General features: G+C 48.9%; 8 protein-coding genes across 8 annotated transcripts; 3 read left to right on the top strand and 5 right to left on the bottom strand.

Annotated features, from left to right (window-relative positions):
- Positions 1-2737: 2737 nt before the first annotated feature.
- Positions 2738-3668, top strand: TRV_03379 (uncharacterized protein; the record flags this gene model as incomplete). The annotated part of the gene is made up of 2 exons (XM_003022458.1): positions 2738-2916; positions 3008-3668. Coding segments are annotated over 2 exons (840 nt in total), but the record flags the coding sequence as incomplete, so codon positions are not given.
- Positions 3669-4547: 879 nt separating this feature from the next.
- TRV_03378 (uncharacterized protein) lies at positions 4548-8589 on the bottom strand (the record flags this gene model as incomplete). Its single annotated transcript, XM_003022457.1, has 3 exons — positions 4548-7185; positions 7239-8167; positions 8311-8589. The coding sequence occupies 3 exons, from the start codon at positions 8587-8589 to the stop codon at positions 4548-4550; spliced, it is 3846 nt and encodes a 1281-aa protein (XP_003022503.1).
- Positions 8590-8957: 368 nt separating this feature from the next.
- Positions 8958-10372, top strand: TRV_03377 (uncharacterized protein; the record flags this gene model as incomplete). Its single annotated transcript, XM_003022456.1, has 2 exons — positions 8958-9299; positions 9371-10372. The coding sequence occupies 2 exons, from the start codon at positions 8958-8960 to the stop codon at positions 10370-10372; spliced, it is 1344 nt and encodes a 447-aa protein (XP_003022502.1).
- Positions 10373-10917: 545 nt separating this feature from the next.
- Positions 10918-12967, bottom strand: TRV_03376 (C2H2 transcription factor (Swi5), putative; the record flags this gene model as incomplete). Its single annotated transcript, XM_003022455.1, has 2 exons — positions 10918-12617; positions 12673-12967. The coding sequence occupies 2 exons, from the start codon at positions 12965-12967 to the stop codon at positions 10918-10920; spliced, it is 1995 nt and encodes a 664-aa protein (XP_003022501.1).
- Positions 12968-13755: 788 nt separating this feature from the next.
- Positions 13756-14366, top strand: TRV_03375 (polyubiquitin UbiD/Ubi4, putative; the record flags this gene model as incomplete). Its single annotated transcript, XM_003022454.1, has 3 exons — positions 13756-13849; positions 13924-14204; positions 14277-14366. The coding sequence occupies 3 exons, from the start codon at positions 13756-13758 to the stop codon at positions 14364-14366; spliced, it is 465 nt and encodes a 154-aa protein (XP_003022500.1).
- Positions 14367-14887: 521 nt separating this feature from the next.
- Positions 14888-16477, bottom strand: TRV_03374 (uncharacterized protein; the record flags this gene model as incomplete). The annotated part of the gene is made up of 6 exons (XM_003022453.1): positions 14888-15552; positions 15609-15666; positions 15728-15777; positions 15920-16173; positions 16250-16350; positions 16430-16477. 6 exons carry the CDS (start codon positions 16475-16477, stop codon positions 14888-14890), a joined length of 1176 nt encoding a protein of 391 aa, XP_003022499.1.
- Positions 16478-18768: 2291 nt separating this feature from the next.
- Positions 18769-20685, bottom strand: TRV_03373 (PTR family peptide transporter, putative; the record flags this gene model as incomplete). Its single annotated transcript, XM_003022452.1, has 4 exons — positions 18769-20102; positions 20156-20227; positions 20283-20587; positions 20657-20685. 4 exons carry the CDS (start codon positions 20683-20685, stop codon positions 18769-18771), a joined length of 1740 nt encoding a protein of 579 aa, XP_003022498.1.
- An 849-nt stretch (positions 20686-21534) lies between these two features.
- TRV_03372 (uncharacterized protein) lies at positions 21535-21708 on the bottom strand (the record flags this gene model as incomplete). Its single annotated transcript, XM_003022451.1, has 1 exon — positions 21535-21708. A coding segment is annotated over one exon (174 nt), but the record flags the coding sequence as incomplete, so codon positions are not given.
- Between the last annotated feature and the right edge of the window lie 1334 nt (positions 21709-23042).

Raw genomic sequence — 23042 nt, 5'->3', positions numbered from 1 at the left:
ATAAAAAAAAAAAAAAAAAAAGGGAATACAAAATTTTTTACTAAGACAAAAAAGCACTTCTCAGTTCCGCCTTTATTTTGGGAGGGGATGCTTCTTTCTTCAAAACATCTTTATCCTTTAATAATTGGAGGCCTTTTAATTCTATCTTTCTCTATACCGAAGTTTCCTTTGCCAGCAACCCTTGTCGCCACTGACGCTTAATCAAGACTTTTTAATGATTGTCTTCCGACCCGACTACCTCTCATCAACCAGAAAGACGAAACTGAATCAATCACAGGACACCGGGAACAAAAAAAATTCTGCTTACAGCGCCAGCAATCATAGATGGGTCTCTTTTCCTTTTCTCTTAGCAAAATTCACGCGTTCCCGGTGGCTACATGTACTTGCGTACTCTGATTTGAAGGGAAGGGAAAATCGAAAAAAATTGGACCGGGCTGCTGTCTGATTTACGTATACTTTTTTACTTCTGATTTCTTCTTGCTACACACCCCTTCTTCCCTCTGAAATGGCCCTCTGCTATGGGCTAGCTCTTATCAAAAATGGTCCCTTTGGCTTACCCCAACCCCCACACGGCTGGTTTCAAGGACTTAGGGGCAAAAAACAAAACAAAAGGACGGGCTACATCGATCTAGCCAGACAGCCTGGCTTGGTTGGTTTTATATCAATGACGACTACGACGAATCTCTTTTGTACGGAGTACACGCGGCTGGGCTTGGATGGGGGGGGCGGTGGACTGGCTTGCTTTCTTTTTGCCGTTTTCTTTCTCTGGTGTGCTGCTTTCCCAATGGAGTGCCTCGCTTTTACTTCTTTTTTTTCGCTTGATCTTGCTGTTACTGCCCTTCTTCCTTATTCTTGCTTCCCTTTTCTTTTTTATTTTATTTCTCCTCGCTGCTAATTTCTCCCTTTCCTTTTGACGGGCCGAATTCTCCTTACTTTTTTTTTTCCCCTTCTTGATATCTTGATTTACTTTTGTATCAGAGCAATAATTCTTTTTTTTTCTCCCGTGTATATTTCTTTTCTTTTTTTAAAAGGCTTGCCTTCTAGTTCCCTTTCTTTTTTCTTTTTTTCTTTTTTTTTTTTTTCGCCTATTGGCTTGCTGCTATAAATGAATTATCCCGTCTTTCTTTCATTGGGGCCTGCATGTCATGCCGTCTTTTATGCAGAAACGGGGCAATGGTCATGTAACATTTCTCCCTTTCAGGCACATGCCAGGCCAAGGGCAGAGAGCTAGGACATGTACAATAGCCACAAGCTAGAGTATGCCAGTGACTGAAGTGTAAAAAGCCACCACCCTTCTTAACCTTATTGTCCCTTCCGGCAGATTCTGTCCTACACAGCCGGCTAGGCTAAATAGTAGCATGCATGTAAAGATATCGGCCGTTTTGTCTTAGAATCGCATCGTTAATCGGGCGCCTTAAGAGTACAGAATAAACTCTACTATGCGTCACCGGAAGCAACAAATGAGAGAGAGTAGGACTAAAAAAAAAGAAAAGAAAAGAAAAGAAGAAGGGAATAGAACGACGAAGAACAGGAGGAAGAGAGAGAAAAGGTTTACTACCTAAAGGAGGACAGAAGTTAACTGTAAAGGAGGAAAAGATGTAGCTGGCTGCCCCTGTGTCCCCCTTTCCCCAACCTAGTGACAAAGTAATATGCACAGGAAATCTGGGTAAAACAAGCCTGCTTATGCAGGTGGGCTGAGGTGACGTCATCCTATGTGCTACACCTCCTCTTAACTCTCCTAGGAGATATATCAGATAGTTTGTGTCAAAGCGCCAGTATCTAGCCCTCCCAAGCATGCCAGGGCTACTATAACGGATCTTCTTGGCATGTTTGCTACACAGGATAGACTGCAGAAGGACAGGAGATGTACAAGTAAAGACATATATTCAAGTACCAGCAGAGCAGAACAAAAGAAGAGGGTTGAACACCTAGAGAACACACTCACACTTCCTCTCATCCAAAGAGTTGAGGCTTATGCACTATGACGTTATCACCTAGCTTTAGCGCCCTTTTTTCACGTGGCAGTGGGTTCCTGTTTGGAGGTTAGCGTAAAATGTTAAATTTAACCTCCCGTTGCTTGGCTATCTTTAATTATCAAGATGGGAGATAAAAGGAGGCAGCATGTTGGGGATAGGAGCTCTGTTTTGTAGGATATCTGCTTGTTTACTTGCTTTGTTGTGGTTTGTTTACATGTCTGGCGGGGAGAGGGAGACACAAATAAGCTGGGATCGAGCAATTGAGTCGGTAGGAGCAGAAAAAAATGTACATTTCAAGGGAAGCATGCATAGGGGAGGAAGACGATGTAAAGCTGCAGTAAAGCAAGTAGAAACAGCCGTTTAAACGAATAGTTTGTAGCTTATATGGGATATCCCCAGGCGGATTGGCGGCTAGAATGCCTGGTGCAGCTCGGGGACAGGTCAGGAAGGCCTCGAGATGTCTCTGACAAGCCTCGAGGATAGGACACGGCGGCTGGCAGGTAGAAACACTCTTGTCACTGCCCAGCTGGCTCAGGACGGACAGGACAGCGCGGTGGCCGGCAGCAGGACGTCGTGAAGCCGCTGCCGGAGGAGGCAGAGCCTTGCCTGATTGGATAGAGGCCCCTCGTGCGAAACCTCGCTTGTGCGGTTGCTCGGTAACCCGCCCACGGCCGCACTATAAAAGGCCCCTCCTCGCCCCCTCTCCTCCCTCTTTTTCTTTTCCTTCTTCTTCTTCTTCACCACCACCACCATCATCACAGCAAGTTCGTCCAGCTCGCTACGACGTCTCGTTCTCCTCTCTCAATCCAATATCATCTCATCTCTTTCCATCTCTCCAAGTCTTCATCGACTCTCCGTCTGCAATCAACATGATTGTCTCTACCAAGCTTATTCTTGCCGTCCTGGCCTTCGACGCTGCCATTGCAGCTGCAGGTATGTGGTATCTCCTTCATCATCTTCTTCACACACACCCTCCTTGTCTTGCTTGACACGTATTGCTTCCTCCTTGATGGTATCTAGATACCTTATAGGAGACGTGATATCGTGGCCTTGCAGAGTCAACACCTTTCTACCATTGCATTCACGTCGTTTTTTCGTGACTTGTTGAAGACCCAGCTCCTAACTTGTCTATCATGTATAGCTCGTGCTTATGGGCCTGCCAATGTCCACCACGGCAACATCTTTGGACGTGATGGTAAGTATATGTTGACTCCCATGTTTGCAAAAGAAAACAAGCAAAGAAACGCGTCCAAAATGGCCATGCTAACGGGTATCATAGGCGAAGCGGCTGTCACTGTCACTGTGACTGACTGCAACTCGGCTTCTGGCCCTGCTCCTTCGGGCCCTGCCACTTCGGCTCCTGCCCCTTCGGCTCCTGCCACTACCATTGTCAGCGTCTCCGTTCCTGACGTGACTTCTGCCGTTCCAACTGGCCGTCCTGAAGCTCCGATCACTTCTTCTGTTGAGCATACTACCACTGGAGCTTCCACTGAAGTCCCCCCACCATCGATGTCTACTCCAGTTAGTGAGACAAAGACTTCAGTTGTTTCCCACGAGACCCCGCGTCCTACCCGCGCTTCTCCTTCTGAGACTGTCGCTACCCCAACTCCTTCTGCTATGGCTTCTCGCCATGTTGGCTTCAACGCAGTTCTCGCCGGTGTTATCGGCGCTGCCATCTTTGCAGCTTTGTAACTCAGCTCAGATGATACGGACAAGCATCCCTCTGTGTTCTCCCTTCACTGGTTTCCCTTTTTCAACTGAGCACACACATGTCAATCTTCCACTGATGCACTGTTCCCAAAGGCATGTACCACCTTGAGTGGCTTACATCACTATCTGACTGTTTTCAAATTTCTCTGACTTTTTTTCATTTGTGATTATTATGATCCTTGGGGGGTGATTTGAGGAAAGGAATATGGTTTCATGTTAGGCTTGCACAGGCAATTTTCACGGCGCATCGGATCGGATCAGGGGCGGCCTTCCATTACCGGTTTATCAAAAGGATCTTTAGTTAGCATAAAATTAGGAGAGTCTGGTCTAGCCATTCGCTCGTTTGACAATAATTCCAAGGACTATTTCTCTCCCATCTTCTTCTGCTTTTTCCTACTGATAAGTTGCTCCTTAGGTTGATGGATATGGGTATAGGTGGCATGTAGCCTTCGTTGGTATTAATATTATGAGCTATTGGAACGGTAAACAAACCCTCGGCTGGGCCGCACTAGTAGCGGAGGTATCAAGTAAACACACACAAAACACGTCGGCAAACGCTGGCAACTTACCTCCCACAGAAGTACAAATGAAACAAATCACGATCTAAACAAACACAACGATAAATATGTAGCCGGACCAGATCGCTCCGATTAATATACGTAATGCATAGTTGTCCAAACTCTTTCCATAAACATAACAAAAACAAACTCATTGGCTGGATATTGGAAAAAAAGGGGTATAATCACACGAGTAGAGAATAGCCCAAGGTTGGTGATTAATTACGATGGGCATATCTGGGGCTTCGCTTCTCTCTCTCTCTCTCTCACACTCTGGTAGTAATTTTTATATGTTCTCCGTATATTACTGCTGCGCAGAGTCCTTCAGAGATTCGGCGCATATCCGGCACCCATCACCAATTTTATCTCGTAAAAGTCTGGCATTGGTGACCTTGAGGCCGACGGTACGAGAAAGGGCCGGAGATTGGATAGAGGAAGGCTGATAGTGAAGCCTCGGTGAAGCTGGGTCCTGTTCTTGTGGAGTACCATGTTCTTCGGGTGTTGGCGGGCCATGAAGGTGGGAGACGTGGTATATATGACCACATGCAAAGACGACAATAGTCTCCGTTTCTAATAAATCATTAATGCCGGTTAGAATAACAAAACTGATGCTGTCGACAGGTCTCAGGAGAAGGATAAGCTCACCTTGCTCAACAAATGGCTTCTTACAACCCGCACACCGTCCTGGAGTAACATCCTTTGATGGTCTTTCCTGTTTCTCGTCAATAGTCTCGCCATTTGTACCGGGGTGTGCATCTTTATCTTGGCCATCAGCATCTTCAGCAGCACTATCTTCGTCATGGCAAACGTCAAATTTCATTCCCTGTCGTTGACCTTTCCGCAATGCGTCCATTCGGATAGCAACTTCACCAGCCAGAACTTTCGCAACCCCCAGGCTTATACTGGCTTGGATATCATGGTCACGAATCATTCTTGTAAGGCCTTCTCTCAAGCCCTCGATCTCCAGTCCGCTGGGGATTCTCTTCACAAGCTTTATAGGATCAATGGCCGTGCTTGCTTCCGTGAGTAGCGCACGGATATATTCCGGTTTATCCATCGAGTACGATAACAGATCGTCCCAAAGATCTGGATCATCCTGAGATTTGGCAAAGGAGATAGCATGAGATATGTCGTTCAAACTCGAGAGGATTAGCTGAAGTGCCCGCTTCGTTTGTCCAGTCTTAGACAGGAGGTAAATAAGTTCCGGCGTGAAGTTTCGACGTTCACAGATAGAACATGCTGTGTCGTAGGAGTATGATGTGCTTGACTGCAAGAATTCCATGAGTAAGGGACGGTCATAGTTCGCAAACAGCTCGACGACTGTATCTGCAAATCCGTCGATCATTATTCTTCCTTCGTCAGCGACTAGTTTCCCAGCCTCTGCTTCGGTTCTGTGGTGTCCGCGAGCCCTGATAGCAGGCCTGCCTCCTTCTTTAGACACGAAGTCCCCTCTCCAGAGTGCACGGAGGTAGAAATAAAGGAAAAGTCCCAGATCTGCCTCTTGTAGTTGCGTGACGACTGTTTCAGGGCGGACTATACCATTCGCTGCCTCGCGCACAAGTAGCTTGATAGGTTCTGAAGTAGCCTCTTCTAACTCTGCGGTAGGAGCAGTCTTTATTCGATTCTTTGGTACCCGGAGTAAGATAAAACCAGGAACGTCCTCAGAAACAGAATCAAGTAGATGATACTCTCGAATCAGACTCATAACAGCGTCCCCATCTTGAAGTTTTATATAGCACCGCAAAGCTTCGCGATAGTGCCCACCAACCAGGAATAACTTAGCAAGGCAATTCAAGAGATTCCTCCAATCATCAGTCCCTTCATCTGTCAGGAGAAGTTGGTCTTGTATAGCAGCAGTAACGCTATCAGTCTCAAACAAATTAGGGGGCCAAAGTTCTATAAGCTCATTGAATCTGACTCGGTCGCGGGAAACATAGTGGCCAAGGATGACCTCATATACGAATGATGGTAATGGAGGCTCAATGTCGATAGGCACATGGGGTGTAATTTCATCAAATTTCCCGTTTCGCGCAAAAACACAGATCCAGTGATCCCATGCCGCAGTAGTACGAAGGACTTTGGTACAGATGTTCCCAGCCTTCTCCCACTCCCCGTGGCCAACTAGCTGCTTCAGCCACAACTCGCCGACGCGACGCTTCTCTTGTTCAAGCTTAGTGCTACCAGAATGGCCAGTTGTCTGAATAGAGGAGTTATCGAGTAACGTTAACCCCGCGTGACCTGGAGCACTTGGAGTTGGGGTACCCGGCGGACTTTCTTCGCCTTCACCAGAAGCTACATTGAAAGCATCTGGGTTTTGTTCAAGTAGTTCCCAGGCTTCTTCATACCGCTCGCGAGAGTCAAGCCAAGCTAGCCGATCCTCAAACCCCCTTTTAACAGCAAGGATGCAATCGTAGGGGCTATGGACGAAAACCCTAACCCCTGCTGTTGCGGCGATTTCAATCTCTTTGTTGTATTTTCCGCCATGAAGTAGGCCTGAAGAATCAACCGTACCAGTTACCTGGAAACCAGACCCCTTGTCAGCACTGCTTCCCATGCTGCGAGAGCTAGTCCCTGAGCTAAATAAACGTTTGGGATAAAGCGTAGCATCGATGAGGCCGGCTGTTATTGATTCTAGGGCTCCTCGGTGAGTAGTTGAAGCGATGCGACTCAGTGGAAGGGTATCAAGGTGGTAATCAGATGCAGAAAGATTTTCATAGTTTCGGACAGAGAGGATGTCCCCGCTCAGCTCTTCCTCGGTATCGATATCAATTAGCCGCAGCTCTGGCTGGAGACCATTCTGCCTTCGTCTAATTCCACGAGCAGGGCCAGCCTGCTTTGAAGGGGTTCCAGGATCGTCATCGTCGGGGATGATATAAGACAAAACAAGTAATAAATTTTGGGTATATAGCGAAACACCAGATATGATACAATCCGTTCGTAGTCTGTAATAATGTTAGAAACTAGCGAAATTAATTGAGAGCAGAGAAGAACCAACTTAGTCGTGATTTCAGCCGAGGCTATTCTCCGTTTCCCAACACCCGCCGATTGATCACCACGAGACACCTTTATGATCCATATTGTGCCTCCCCAACCAACAAGAAGTTTCTCAGGGCCATGATTCCCTAATCGCTGTGATCGAGTTGAGGCATCATCCACTTGCACAACAGATGCGGTTTCGCGCTCTAATGAATCCTCATCAATCCATACGACCCGTGGCTTCCACACTCCAGCCATTTCATCCCACATTTGAGATCGAGGTCTATCTGTATGACCAAACCGCTCCCATGCATGTTCGGCCTCTGTTTGTTCAAGGTGTAAATGTGAGCGCATGATTTTTATGCCCTCTTCGTTCACCCAAGCAACATATTTTCCTGACCTCGACCACTTAATGCAGCTTATGGCTCCTTCACCATTGTGCAAGACCCTGTCTTTCCCGTTATTCCCTCCAAGACCCAGGGATCCAAACCAGCCGGTGGGACTTGCGCCCCCCAGTGTAGCGTTTGAGCTTGCACCAACACGGCCTCCAACGGTAAGGACCAGGTTTCCTGATTTACCTCCCGAGACGTAAGTCCTGTCACTCTTATACTCAGGCGACAACGCAACTGCGCTAACCGGCCTTCCAAAATTCCGGAGCGTCACATCTTTGGGGTCGACTAAGGACGCCACGCAAACATTTCCATCCATAGAAGATGTCGCAATATATATCGAGTTTGATGGGGTTGGTGGTATTGTGACTGGCTGTGGTTTAGATCCATTCGGGCTCTCGGATGCGGACGCGCCTGATCCACCACTTTGGATTATAGGGGCAAAATCCGCCTTTGTAGGCGCAGGCGGGGGAAATGGGGAGACTGAGATGGAGTCGATGCTCGCAGAATGAGCGTGGTATACTCGAAGGCGTTGGAAGAACGGGACAGAGTAAACATGCTACAGTTTGTTAGCCGGAGCTAGGAGTCGGTTGAGGTACAGGCTTGCATACAATGTTCCCATTATGGGTTCCAACAATCTACAACACTCTTAGTTAAAACCAGTTCTCCAAGTCTAGACCATTGTATCAGCATAGAGCATACCATCTTATTTCCGGCAGTCATGAACGTGCTTGTAGCGTCTTTATTGCGGTACAGTGGGCCAAGGACTGGTGTAATCGGGGCGTATTTGAGGCGCGGCTCCTCGTCTTCAACGTCATCCTCATCATCCTCCCCATCGTCACCTTCCTCCTCCTCCTCTTCGCCCTCTTCGCTCACGACTTCATCCTTCGGGGTGTCTCTCTCTCCTGCGTCAGTGGTCGACGTGCCCGGCTGTATCTTGTGTTTGCCGCTCTTTGCTTCACTGGGGCCCGCGGCCTCCATCCCGCTGGGTTTCTATCTTATCGAACAAGTGCGCCAGTGCGAACAGAAGCTGGCATCGCATATAAAAACACAAGAATCGCTGAAATCCGGGTTTCTGAGTGTAAGGCAAGTGGTTGGAGAGCAACCTGGAAGCTCCCGAAGCGGCAGCGGAAGCTTAACCGCCGGATATTAGTAACGCCGATACCCCGGCGCGTTTTTCGGGCCGTCGCCGTTTTTGAGCTGCAGATAAAAGACGGATATCAACATCCATGCCAGGCCGTGTATACTAACCCTCGTTACAGGAACAGTGAAGCGCTGAGGTTGGCATGCACCGTATGCCGCAATTAATGGGCTAACTACCCTTGCTTGGAATTACTCTCCCGGCAGTTATGCTCCCTCGTCGAATTTTATCTGCACCCAGAGAATGTGCATTACTCAGGGCTTCCGTTCGCCGACATATATATACAGCACCTTCGAAGAGTGCTCTTAATAACTCCCTGGGTCGCAATGCCTTCCACTCGTCGAATAGGAAGCTTGAACAAGAGACTACATCTCCCGATGCCGGGAAACCCGCAATCCAACAAGGAAAATTAGAGTCGTCTCGAGGAAAGCGAACATCGCGTTCCCCGGCTGGGAAAACATCCCTACGACGTGCAGCAGTGGAGGCACAGATATCCAAAGATGTCAGGCGACTGCCCGTATCTCCGGATATACCCTCACCAGAACCAAAGGTTAGCCCTTACATTGGCCACATTCAAGTATATTGCCTAGTAGCTAATCCATCTGATCTATTCGGATGAAGGTCGTCACCGCATATGCCGTTGCCGAACGGTTTGATATTGCCAAAGTTATGGAGATACTCCTAGCCAAAGGATATGAGCCTGACCCCCTCGAAACTGGGCTTTACCCCCAAGTGGTCCATATTCAAGTTCCGCTTGACTCCATCCGACGAACCACTAGTTTAGCGTCGTCAGATCTATCTTCAGATGAGGTTGGAGATGTATTTGTCTTTCCGTCAGGAACAGTTGTTTCGTGGTCGCTTCCCGAGACATTTGCATCATATCTAGCAACCACTGTTCTGCTACCAGCAGCTGAGAATCCGCACATCGAACGAATGGAGACGGAAGATCTCGATTACATCGAAGATCCTCAGCGAGATAATAGTTTTATGAAGGGCGACGTTATCATTCTCGGGACTAACCCGGTCCCTGAAGAGCAGAAAACACAAGATATTCGACACCCAAATCGAACTACGGTCGACACAGTACTGACAAAGATTGCCTTCTCCTCAGGCCTTGCCCGAAGTACTAAGCTTGCCGTATTAGAAAGTTTACTACTGAACTACTTTGATTCTACACGAAATATACCCACGCAACTCTCCAAGGGTTCTCGATTACCTTATACTCGCAGTTTTATACTGCGTAAAACTGGCCAGCTACTCAGCCTCAGGGCGCAATTGAATCTGTATTCAGAATTAACAGACTCTCTTCCAGATATCTTTTGGGATAGCCGACACGAGCTTGGATTAGAAGGGAATTATGACCAAGTTGGAAAAGCTCTGGATGTTGGAATTCGCATCAAGGTGCTAAACGAAAAAATGGATTACGCACAAGAGATTGCAAGTGTCTTACGTGAACGCTTGAGTGAAACTCATGGACTCCGGTTGGAATGGACAATTATTCTCTTGATTGCAGTCGAAGTTTGCTTTGAAGTCCTAAGACTCTGGAAAGAGAGAAAACAGGAGCTAGCTGCCATGAAAGAGAATAGAGAAAACATTACCGATGGAAACACCCTCTCTTCCTAACACCCCCCTCCACTCCAATCCTTTACTCTTCTATCCGCGGTCACTTGCCTCCAGCGTATCCGCCCATTCCTTTTTTGTACAGATACCATTTGATTTTAAGCGCATTTGCGATAGATTACATGCATATGCAAATATATGTCTTGTATACAAGCTCTTCCATTATGATATCAGTGATATTAGAGATACCCAAATTCCATTATAAAAGCTCACAGGCAAGAAGACCATGGAAAACCTGGATGTGATTCGGATAGTAAACAAATGAAAGGCTAATGGCTCGACTATTATCATACAACTTAACACATTAACACATCCCAAAACGTCATTCGAAATTGAGACCAGCTAAAAATCTGACATGGAAATCGTCACTCAAACGCAAGGAAAGAAGAAAAGGATATCTATAAACCTCAGTCAAGGAAATCAATCGTGCCACACATACACCATTTCGCCGTCGTCCCTTCGAATATCAAATTGCTGGAAAAAAATAAACTGCCAAAATTAGGGACAAAAACTAGAGTTGATCGCGGAGAAAACTTGGACGTTTGGTGTTATTTCAGCTCCGTCGTGAATGAATCAAAAAAGGCGTCTGTGCTTGGTGACAAGGATAGAGGGAAATAGTCACTGTCTAGGTTCGGAGCTTCGCTGTTCAAGTGATTCAGGAATATTTCATCGTCATACTGCGACGAGCCAGATTCTGATATTCCTGTTGTTGACTGAGGCCCCAGAGGAGGGAGTTGGTCGGGGTCGAAGGCCGATGTACTTGCATGGCTTGAGAAAACGTCATCAAATTCGGTACTATTTGAGTCCTCAGTAAGAGTGGGTCCTTGGTTGGTTGGCCAGATAGTTCGGCATGGTGATCCTATCAGGTCTTTTTTCGTTTCGCGCTTGACGGGTGTGGGCGATCCACATTCGAAAGATGGAGGCTCAATGATCTCCTCTGGGATGTCGGCAAGATATCGTTTTGAAGGAGACAAACACAGCGGCGTTTCATCTGGTTCCTGGGAAGTGGAATAATAGCTACGGGCGGGTGAGCCGATATTTCCAGTGCTATAGCTGGGGGACGCAGGGGGCGTAAATGTGAAAACGTCAGGGGGTAAGGAAATCGATTCCATGTCCAGAAATAGCATATCCTTGACTGGACTATGCTCTCTGGTGCTTGGAGCCTCCAAATTTTCGCTTTCCGGCGACGGTGCAGAAGAACTCGATGAATGCTCCTGAACTGATGGGCTCGAGGCCTTCTTTTTCTCCCGTTGCCTTGCCCGGGTTGCTTTCTCGCGTCTCTCTCCATATTTAGGTCTCTCTTTCCTTGGTCTACCACGTCGCTCTGCTCGTCTCACAGCTCCAACAAATGCACCGCTGCACATTCCACGCTGCTTATGCCTAGTTAAAGCATCATGTCGTGCGAAGCTGTTCCCACAGTCGCAAGGGTATGGTTTGACGCCCGTGTGAATCTTTGCATGTCTTTTCAGGTCATGGCCTCGAACAAAACTCTTGTTGCAATGGTTGCACTTGAACTGTCTGTCGCCAAGATGTGTTTGAACATGAGATTTTATGTTTTCTTTCCGCCCGAACCTTTTCATGCATCCGTCGAAGGTACATATCCACTTATTGTCTACCGGATCGGGACCTTCAATATACCCACATATATCCTCAAGCGTAATTCCAGTTTCCTCTAGGGAGGCGTCGATGCTGGCATCCAGCTTAAGATCAGCAATCGTAACCACACGAGGAGCTAATGCTGCCTTGATGGGAGAAGTAGTTCCACTTGAGGTGGCCGGTCTTGACCTTGTTGGCAAGGCGGCAGTCGAGGCTGGAGCAATGGGAACTTTCTTTGCTTTCTGGTCAGGGAGCTCTACTGCAGTCTCCTTTGAGTGTTCGGGCTGTGATGAGAAAGAGGTCATAGTTGGTGATGGCAAACCTCCCAGAGTGAAAGGATCAGAGTTATGCAAGGAATCGAAAGTTAGGTCTGAGAAGATATCATCATCTGTTGTGGGCATTTTTGATTCGAGAGGTTCAGGTAGACGGAACTCTGGAGGGCCTTCAAACCCCTTAGAATTCTGTTTCGGGTTGTAGCCATTCTCAGAGCCTTGAAATGACTTTGCTCTTTGCATTGATTCTCCATTTCGAGGGAGTAGGGGCGGAGGAACTCTCTTCGTGGGAGATGAGTGAGCAGTTCTGCAGTTTCGTGGAAAGGCGGTCGATGGCTTCCAGCATGGGGTTGTTGCTGGTGTTAATAATGAAGAGTCCACTAAGTCATGATAATGTCAGTCGTGCATAGTGCAAACATGGTATGAGCAACTTACTATTCTCAATTGGCTGAAGTGGTGTTATTGGGCGTTGAACTCCCGAGTTAAGATGGTTGTTATAATCCCCTATATCCAACCATCGAGACCAATCGTGCATCTCATGCCCATACATTGATGCATTTTGCTGGTGTCGTGCCACACCCTGGTCAAGACTCAGGCCTCTTCGGTGACAGCCCCGTCCACCAGCTGGCGCAGGCGCAATTGGTCTCGGGGCGAAATGTCTTCTGGAAGCCAGAGAAGCTACGTCCTTCGAGCCCTCTGGCTCTGGCGGGAATGAAAAGTTCTGCAACATTGCGTTCACCGGTGTCTTCTGATAAACCAAGTCAAATAGCTCAATTCTTTGCAGGGGTAAAGAGACAGTTACCGAGACAAAATCAAATATCAAGTGAGGGTCATTGCCTTTGAGGGCGTCTCTGGCTTGTATTAAACAATGAAACGGAAAGTACTGAATGCGTTAAATGGTCGTAATGGTGTTTGTGAGCTTTAGATGAAAGCGTCTTGCACCGAGCTAGCTAGAGCTGGCGGCTAACCACTCTTTAGTTGTGCAAGGAAAGACAAGAGATAAATAGCAGATAAACAACAGACAGAGAGGGCGTGAAATGGCTTGTATGCTTTAAAAAAGTAATATGTGCATAGTCTACCCAGAGAAATGGACGATGACATCCTGAAGGGCCCAAGAGCTCCTTTTGATACAAGCTGAAGAGGTTCGAGGTCGTAAATAAGCGCGTCGTCCAGGCAACGCCCGATCTAGCCTAGCGCCGAAACCTAATCTCAATATTAGGTAATTATGTCACATGACTTAGATCTAGTCACATGATCCACACTCGCGAAAACTAATTTTCGGCTTTTTAAAGATTTTTGGTGGGAAAAAGAAGGAGAGCTTCTCTTCCCTTTCCCTCTCGTCCACCACCAATTTGCATATTGAAAGGTTGAGGAAGACAATTTGTCTAGGTATGTCAAGACTCGCTATTAATCCCCTGTGCTCTATCCTTGTATCTACGACGAATACGCAAGACCGCCTGCACATTGAACCATAGACTAATTGGAACACTTTTTGCGACAACCAGGCCTTTCGTCAAGATGCAAATTTTCGTCAAGACCCTTACGGGTAAGACTATCACCCTTGAGGTGGAGTCTTCCGACACTATCGACAATGTCAAGACCAAGATCCAGGGTAAGATATACCCTAAAGAATACCGGCGGCGGGGTTGGGAAAATGCGAGCAATGTGCTGATGTTGTGCGAATAGACAAGGAGGGAATTCCCCCAGACCAGCAGCGTCTGATCTTCGCAGGAAAACAGCTCGAGGACGGGCGTACTCTTTCTGACTACAACATTCAGAAGGAGTCCACCCTTCACCTCGTGCTCCGTCTCCGTGGTGGTGGTAAGAAGCGCAAGAAGAAGACCTACACTACCCCAAAGAAGATCAAGCACAAGCGCAAGAAGACCAAGCTCGCTGTGCTCAAGTACTACAAGGTTGACGGCGACGGCAAGATTGAGCGTCTCAGACGCGAGTGCCCTACCCCCGAGGTTAGTTTTATGCTACACACCCCTCAAATGCATGTGTGTGTGTGACTCAAGTGGCTGACCGTATATTTCTAGTGCGGTGCCGGTATCTTCATGGCTGCTATGCACAACCGTCAATACTGCGGCAAGTGCCATCTCACCTACGTCTTCGATGAGTCCAAGTAAATCCACACTTGGCCGATTGACGAGTGAGCCTTGAAATGATGTGACTGGATGAGCTATGTTGAAAGTTGCTGTTTTTATCTATGAAGGCATGGGAGGATTTACCTTCCAGCGTTGATTATACAGTTCAGTAGCTGAGCTAGATTCATGAACATCAATGAAAGGAAATGATCTTGGTCAACAAAGTATAAAAACATTCATTCCTGGAATGTCTAAACGAGTGACACGCACTGTATACACGCGAGTATCAAAAATATATAACTGTACATCAAAAAAAAAAAAAATCATGATAGATCATCAAGAGGGGTATGAACGGAGTCTGAAGGCAAACGTCAAACTGCCAGGGAGTATAGCACAGTGTAGCATGTAGCCAAATGCGACATACAAACCCAACAGAAGGATTCCTAGACACCAAGTCTCGGCATAGTGGTTAAAAAATGATAAATATCAAAAAAAATTAGAGAAGGAAGAACGATAATGGGAACAAACAGGCAGGGTTTGTCTGTAGTCGGTGTTAAAAGACTTCAGGGAAAGCCTTTCTTCAAGTTCTCGTATTGACTCTCGGGGTATTCGATGGAGTTCTGGGACTTCTCCAAACCCTTCTGGCCATTGGCAGTGACACCCTCGACGAAGGTAGCGATCAAGCTTCCGCCATCCTTGGTGGCATTCTTACCACCTCTATCACCACTGGCTTCCCACCACATTCCGCCTCCAAGACCGTTGTCGATAACCCACTTGGTCTTATCTTGGACCATGGGGATGGTGTCGTAGGAAATCATGGTACGACTGGCCTGGTCGTAGCTGTAAGAGGCACCGCATTCGTCATCTTTCTTCTCCTGGGCTCCATCCTTGGGCAGGACCTTGTAGTCCCAGATACCGTTTTCCCAGCTTCCCTGGCCAACTCCCTGGAATGGCTTGCCGGGGCCATCGGTGTTGGTGAAAGCACGTCCGTACAAGGGCATTCCAAGAACAATCTGGCTCTTGGGCACGCCACCGTTATTGGTGTAGTAGTCAACTGCAGCACTAGTAGAGAATGGGGTGCTGGAGGGGTTCGACTTGGATGGTCTCAAGTTAGCCTGGTGTCCAGCGTTCTTATCCCAGGCACCGGCGAAGTCGTAGGCCATGAGGTTGAAGAAGTCGAGCTGAGCGCTCATTTCCTTGAGCTTAAGCTTCTCATAGTTGACGGGGCCTAGAAAGCAAGATTAATAAGTGACATTTAGTGCAATGGTGTATGGATATACATACCGCATGGGACAGCAGCAGTGAGAAGGAACTTGCGATTCTTCTGAGCGGCATTAAGAGTCTATAGGTATATTAGCTACATGGTTCTGTAGCTGTAATGGTGTGCTCGGGAGAATAAATACCTCTCTGCAAGCCTTCAGGAGCAAGACCAGGTTATTGGCCTCAGTCTCATCTATTGGAAGTCAGCAGTGCCCATCCAAATTAAAAGTTCAAGAAGCTCCTACCCTTGGGGTACTCCCAGTCAACATCAAGGCCTGCAAAAGCAAAGTCAGTCACGGTGCATCCAAAGGGTATCTATCCTGAGAACAACAAACCGTCAAAGCCCAAGTCAAGAAGAATCTTGGTAGCGGATTCAGCAAACTTCTTTCTTCCAGCGTCGGTGCTAGCAGCCTTAGGGAAGTTGGCGGAATATGTCCATCCACCAATGGAAAGAAGAACCTTGAGGTTACGGTTCTGCTTCTTCAGGAGGAACAGCTGTTTGGCGCATCCGTAGACGTTGGTTCCCGGTTCGCTCCATGAGTCTCCGGGGTAGTGCTTCTCTATATCGGCATAGGTATCGGAAAGATAGCTATTGTATTGTTAATATGATATATAGTGTATATAGCGAAGACTATGGTATAGTTATGGAGCTGGATAGGACATACACTTCTCCAGTCTCTGGACGGACGTTGGCAAAAGCATAAAGAACATGCGTCAACTTGTCGATTGGGAGATCAGCTGGGTTTAATGCTCGTCCATAGATACCCTGATAGCCGACCATAAAGGTTAGCAAATAGGCTTGCAATATTTCACATTTAAACAGAAGGGCAAATATCGACGCATACCCAGTTAACGAAGTAGACCACGGAACGGTATCCCACAATGTTTCCCATGATGGCAGTAGTGTAATGATATTGTAAAAGGGAATGATACTCTCAAGCTTCAAAAACTAGATAAAATGCAAATATTGAAATTGTGATTTGGGCGTTAAGTGGAAACCAGGCTGGTTGGAGGTACGACGCTATATATAAGAGAGAGGTAGTGAGAAAAGAAGGAAGGAAGAATCCAAAACAATTCAAAGTATGCCACAGGGGGTATAAATAGACGGACAGGCAGATAGATAGATGGAGAGCACCTTCAGCGGCACACCCGTTTTCCAGTTTTGTTTTTTCTCATCCAGTAGTATTTCTTTTTTCTTCATTTTGGTTCGGCCCAGGTACCATGATACTGATCATCATACCAATGACGAGCACCCATGGCAGGTCACGGCGACCGAAAGCTCGTCTGCATATTGATCACGACCAGTGTCAAGGCTGGGCTTGGGGGATGGGGGAGGCGGAAGGTGTAGGTGTAGGCAGACCAGATTGCATGCACCCGCACATCCGTATCTCCGGTGTTTAGCTAACGGGTGACGAGGCTCGCGCATATTCTTTCCTGCGAGGAAGCTAATTTGCTGTTTCCCCTCTACTTCTTTACCTTCCTGTGATTCTCTTTCGTTTGCTTCGCTTTGCTCATCTTTGGGTCTGTGTCTTTCAATTATAAGTATTGCATTGTTTCCTCATTTCCAGTACTCCGTACACGGCGTTGGCTTTGCTTTTGCGGCAAAGCATGTATGGTATGTAAGTCCATACGCACGCACGCATGTATGCACACAGCCTGGGTTGCACAATGACCGGACACCTTTTTTTTGCTTTCCCCAGCCACGCCGGTCTGGCAGGTCGTGCAAATGATCACGCCCCATGATATCATAGATAAGTAATATAACCAGTCTCCCCAAGCCCGAATCGCTTCATAACAGACGACTAAGGGACTGCATTGCCCTGTAAGGCTGGCCCAGGGAGGGGAAGAAAAAAATAAGACGAGTCTCGTGGAGACAGGTTCGGTTGGTATGTGCAAAAGCTGGGTGGTCAAATCCAGGGAATAGGAACAGGTGGCTTATGCACTAGCGTCCGACAACCAGCGAATCTGCTGCTCTTGTAGCTCATCGTTATAAGCAAGGGCAAAGATAGTCCGCGGGGGATCTGCTTCGCCCAGAGCCTACGCAGGCTAAACCACAGCTCAGAGCGCGAACAGAGCTCCCGAGTTCGACAATCCCAAGCCCGGTTAACTCTAGCTTACTCTGTTAAAAGGAAAGAGAGAAAGAGGAATCCGCCTCCTTCCCCGCCCTCACTTGGAGTGTGTGTGATTTGATGCTTGGATTGGACGCCTCCCAGGGTCGCATCTCACAAAGCCACGAGGTTCTATAATTAATATGGATGGGAGCGAACCCCCATCCTGCGAGGACTTCATCCTCCTCTGGCTGACTCGGTGGAGGGGGTGGGAGGGGAGGGAAGAGGGTATTCTGCAGTGCAGTGTTCTACCGTCACCGTCACCGTCACTAATTGCTTGTTGACAGCTATCACTGACAGGACTGCCAGCATCATCCGCCCTCCCCTATGCAGGCGAGCTCTCGGGCAGTCTACCATGAGACCGCCGCCGTACTGATGCTGACAGCCATCCCATCAACCAGCCTGACATGTACTCACAGCACACAAAGTCCAGCCAGGGACCACGCGCGCGTTGGACAGACGGGGAGCGGGAGAGTCACACAGAGCCTGCGCTCGCTCCTCCTAGCGTCGGGTGAACGAGCAGGATAGAAAATAAGCCTGGCAGAGACCGCATCTGATAGATCGTAAAAAAAAGCAAAGAAGACGGCGCTTTGCATGTAACCAAGCCCCCAGCCAACCAGCAGCCGGTGGTGGTGGGTGAGGTCAGAGTCGATGAGGTTTGGAGATCGAAGATCTTTCCTTGGAAGTTTTGAAAGCGCGCGTTTGTTATTGGTAGGAAGGGAGGTAATTACATAAGCAGACCCCGTTGAAGGTTACATTCCGAAGATCACACGAGCTGGCTGGGTGAGAAGTTGGCGATGGAGACGACGATGGAGAAAGATGGGATGACTACAAGAGGAAGAGGCATGGAGAAGCGGTTGATTCATTAGAATGCTTCTATATGTACATCCTTCGGGGGTGTGAAGGTGGAGGTGAAGATAAAGACTTCACAGGTAAACATGCAGGTATCTAGTTTTATGAAACTAGTTCGTATTCAGAGCTGAGAGAAAGGAAAAGAGATAAAAAAAATATAAGAAACAATGGTAATTAGAAAAATCCTATACATGACAGACATCTCATCTTGCGTCTCGTCTCGTCTAAACCTTGTCCTTGTCCATTCTGTTCATCTCTTCTTCCTTCGCGTTGAGACCACGGAAGATGAAGAAGAAGAGGATACCGGTGGAGAAGGAAACGCAGGCCAAAGACACGAACATCCACTTGATGGCAGGGTCGTAGGCGACGGGGACAAGGGCCTCTCCGATAGCGGAGCCAAAGGCGTTGGTGAGAAGGTACATGGACTGGACGAAGGACTTCATGGAGACTGGGGCCTTTGTGTAGGCGTATTCGAGACCGGAGACGGAGGCGAAAATCTCGGAGATACCGATGAGCATGTAAGCGGGGGTCTGGATGGCGATATGGACGTGGTTGCCAAGAGCGACACCGTTGACCTTACCCTCTGGACAGGCGAGAGGGTGCTCGTAGCATGGTCCGGCGCTGTAGATGAGGTGCTGGACGATGGCAGCGTAGGCCATGGCGAGAGAGGCGACGATGAAGCCGACGGAGATACGGGAGATGGGTGGGAAGGGGATGTGAAGTTTCTGCATGATCGGGTAGACGATGCGGTCGAGGATGGGGATGAAGACGAGAATGGCAATGGGGTCGAAGTTCTGCATGAGATCGTTGGGGATGCCGTGGCCCTCCATCTGAGCGGCCTGGGAGACGAAGTTACCGGAGAACTGGTTGTAAACGACCCAGTAGATTGGGTAGAAGCAGAAGACCTTGCAGGCAACGAGGGCACGCTTGAGCTCGTCGACGAACTGGTCGTCCCAGGCGACGGTGCGGCGGTTTCCGTGCTCGGCCTGGTAGGAAGGCTTGGGGCCGTCCATGTTGCGGGTGGTGACCATGATCCAGAGAGCGCTGAAGGCATTGGTGATGATGGAGCCAGTTGGAGGGCGGACAACGTAGGCCTTGCGTCCGAGGATGAGGGTGACGGTTCCAACGACGAAGACGCAGAGGCAGAGCAAGTAGGCGGACCAGAAGCCTATGTACAGCTCCATGTAAGGGGTGGCCAGCAGGGAGAGAGAACCGATGTTGATACAGGCGTAGAAGATCATGTAGATTCTCTGGATGGTGATGGCTGGGTCGATGACGACACGCTCGCCGGTGGGCAAGGTAGAGATGGCGGGCACACGGCGCTTGTACTGGTCAGCGATCAGGGGAGCGACGTTGGACTTGATACCACCGGTACCGATACCGATGATGATAATGGAGGCAATGAATCCACCGAGACCAGCTCCGTGGGCAAGAGAGCTGTGGACAGAGGTAGCCACGAGGATGATGAGACCGGCCATGTAGACGAAGCAGAAGTACAGAATGGCCTTGTACTTTCCGAGGTACTGGTCGGCAACAATGGCACCGAAGATAGGAGTAACTAACTAAATGTTAGATTTCTTCAACATTGCTATGCAATTGACGAGGACCTACCATAGCACCAGAATTGGAAGAAGGTGGTCAATCCAGTAGCACCCTGATGGCCGAGGCCTACTCCAGTTAGCACTATACTCAGACATATTTATATATATCGAAGACGCAATGTAAAGAATAAACGTACCAAGAGCACCAACACCCTCACTTCCGTCGAATGGACGCTGGATGTAGTTCTGGAACAGGCCGTTCATGCCGTAGTATGTGAAGCGTTCACACAACTCGACGACGGCGACCAGCCAGGCGGACAGGGGCAGGCTCTCGCCGATATGTCTGAGGTTGAACTTTTCGCTCTCTGTAGGCTCCTCGCCGTCGGGGGTCTCGAAGCCCTCGCCCTTCTCGGCATCAATATCAGAGCCGGCCTTGGTGTCGAGCACAGGGTCCTGGGCGACATCCTTGATGACCTGCTTCTCGTCATGCTGCTCCGTCGCCCTAAGAGACTATTAGTATGATTGAATAGGGGGTCTTTTTTTGTCGTGCTAGCTATAATAGGTGACTCACTGAACAGGCACAGCTTCCTTGTCGGCCATGATGGGGTGTTGGGAGATGCTCGATGCTCGCCTGTCTTCCTAGAGTGAGAGAGCCCCAAGCAGCGTCAAGCAAGCGATGGGACGAAAAGAAGACGAAGCGAGGAAGGCAAGCAAAGGGAAGAAGGGGAGGAGAGAGAGAGCGGAAGAGGAGCCCGGCGAGACGAGGACGGGCTTGATATATAACATTTATTAAAAAAAGTCGCCTTTGCCCGCTCCCCTCGTCGCTGCCACACACACACACCCCGTCATCCTGCCTGCTGTCGTCCTAGCTTCTGCTATCTACGGCCTCTTCGTCCGGCCATCAGAAAATTCCCGGGGGATCCACCACGTCAGGAAGGAAAAAAAGGTAAAAAAAAAAAAAAAAAAAAAAACGGAAAACCCCTAGTCAAGAGAGATTTTATAAGGTAAGATAAAAAAGCAGGCGGTGGATCCGTACAGGAACAAGCATAATTAATATTACAGGCGTATGGCCAGGGGGGTGGGGGAAGGGGAACTCGGCTTCGGGTAAGGAGGAACAAACAGGCCACAGAACCACAGATAACAGCTAGCTCTGAACCGCCAACCAGAGAGAGATGCGAGGCAGAGCAAGATAGCAGCCTTCTGGGAGTGATAGCAGGCGTCCTCCGTAGAGTAGCAAGACACGAGGCCGAGTCCCAGGTCCCCAGGTCTGCGAGAGAACGAGGATGCAACATGACGAAGGTCGCATCCGCGCAGGGAGTAAAGGATCAGCGATGGAGGTCTGGAGAAGGCGCATGCATGGCATGCCACACGCACGCACACTCGCACACACATAGACTTCGTGTCTTCGTACAGACAGAACAGCCGTGGTATGGATGTGAGAGTGCTGACTTATGCGCCGGCTGCATGCTGGGGTACCGTCTTCCTTTTGCTCTTCTTCTGGCTTCTTCTCTCCTGCTTCTCTCCGTCTTCTCTTTTCTTCCCGGAAGTTTCGTATTTCTTCGTCTTCTCGGTGGAGCCAGGCCGTGGGTAAGTAACGAAGTCAGTCAGTACTGTAAGTAAGTACTGTAAGTAATCTAACCAGCTAGCTAGTTAGCCGAGGTAGATTTTTGGCTCTTTTCGTTGGTCTGTTTTTATCATCGAGTACGGAGTAACTATCTTCTCTCTCTCCAGCTGCAAGAGGCGAGAGTAGTCGGCCCTCCCGCGACGACGGCGAGGCGCGCGACTCTCTGCAACAGCCCATGCCGGCTTATCCGCGAGACCGCAAGACCGCAAGACCAGCGGCGAAGAGACATCCCATCCCTCGATGTCACCCCAGGAAGAGTTTTTTTTCGCGCTGACTAACCGGTAATACATCGTAATATAATCAGTCCAGTAAGTAAGTAAGGCAGTTAAGTTAATCCAGCTGTGCGGGCGAGTGAGATGCGCCCTTCGGCGGGAGACGGACACCGTTCCCCATGGGGCAGGCAGCAAGAGGAGGGCGGCGAGCGGCGGACAAGCAGGCGATCACTTGCTCTGCCTGTCGATGTACTCTGATTCGACGTTGGTGGTGGTGATGCTGGTGGTGATGCTGGTGATGATGATGATGATGCCCGACGTTGGTTCTTCAGCCGTCGCCAAGGCGGTTGCGCTGCTTAGGCGGTGCTTGGGCGGCTACAAGCACTGCGAGAGGCTTGGGCGAAAAGGCTTGTGTCGACGAGGAGATGAAGAGAACCGCGGATAGCAGCAGCAGCAGGAGCAGCAGCAGTCGCCAGCTAGTCGAGCGGGCGAAAAAGAAAAGACGGTTGGCCGGAGGATTTTGGACAGCCAGAGACAGCCAACAACAGCCGTACGAGGGATGGAGATGGTTTCTCTCTGTCTGTCTCTCTCTTCCCTGCCTTCATCTCGCCCAATGATGCACCACCGCGTCTTTCTCTCTCTCCCTCCTCTCTCTCTCTCGGACTAAACTCGCATAGTAATAACACCGCAGGCGAGCCCATCCCGGTCGATAGCCAGCATCCTATCACTAACCTTACAGGCTGGTTCAAGCAGGTCATCCATTTTATTCTTTGACCAGGGGCTGGGATGCGGAGACTGGCTCTCAGACACGTTCAAGCTTCATGGCCCCCCGTCCGTACGCCGTATTACGCTTACCGAAATTGATTATGATGGGGTTTATTAAATTATACGGAGGGATGAAGGGGGGAGAGGAGATGGTACAAGCTCGCCAGCACCTGCTCAACGGCCTTGTTGGGCTGTTCGTCTTGTTTCCCCAGGCCCCTGGTCTCCGTTTTTACGAAGCAAACCACGGGCCTGGATGCTCCTTTTGGGCTCTCTTTTCCGCGCTGGCTTGACTAAAGGGAACTTAACGAGGACATTGCCTGGGTTCCTCGCGATCAGTGCGCAGAAGAGAGGTTTCG

The sequence above is a fragment of the Trichophyton verrucosum genome, assembly GCF_000151505.1.
Source record: "Trichophyton verrucosum HKI 0517 chromosome Unknown contig00285_1.f1.exp, whole genome shotgun sequence".
Classification (NCBI taxonomy): Eukaryota; Fungi; Ascomycota; class Eurotiomycetes; order Onygenales; family Arthrodermataceae; genus Trichophyton; species Trichophyton verrucosum.
Note: the sequence above shows the minus strand (reverse complement) of the source record. Positions and strands in the feature narration are given on the sequence as shown.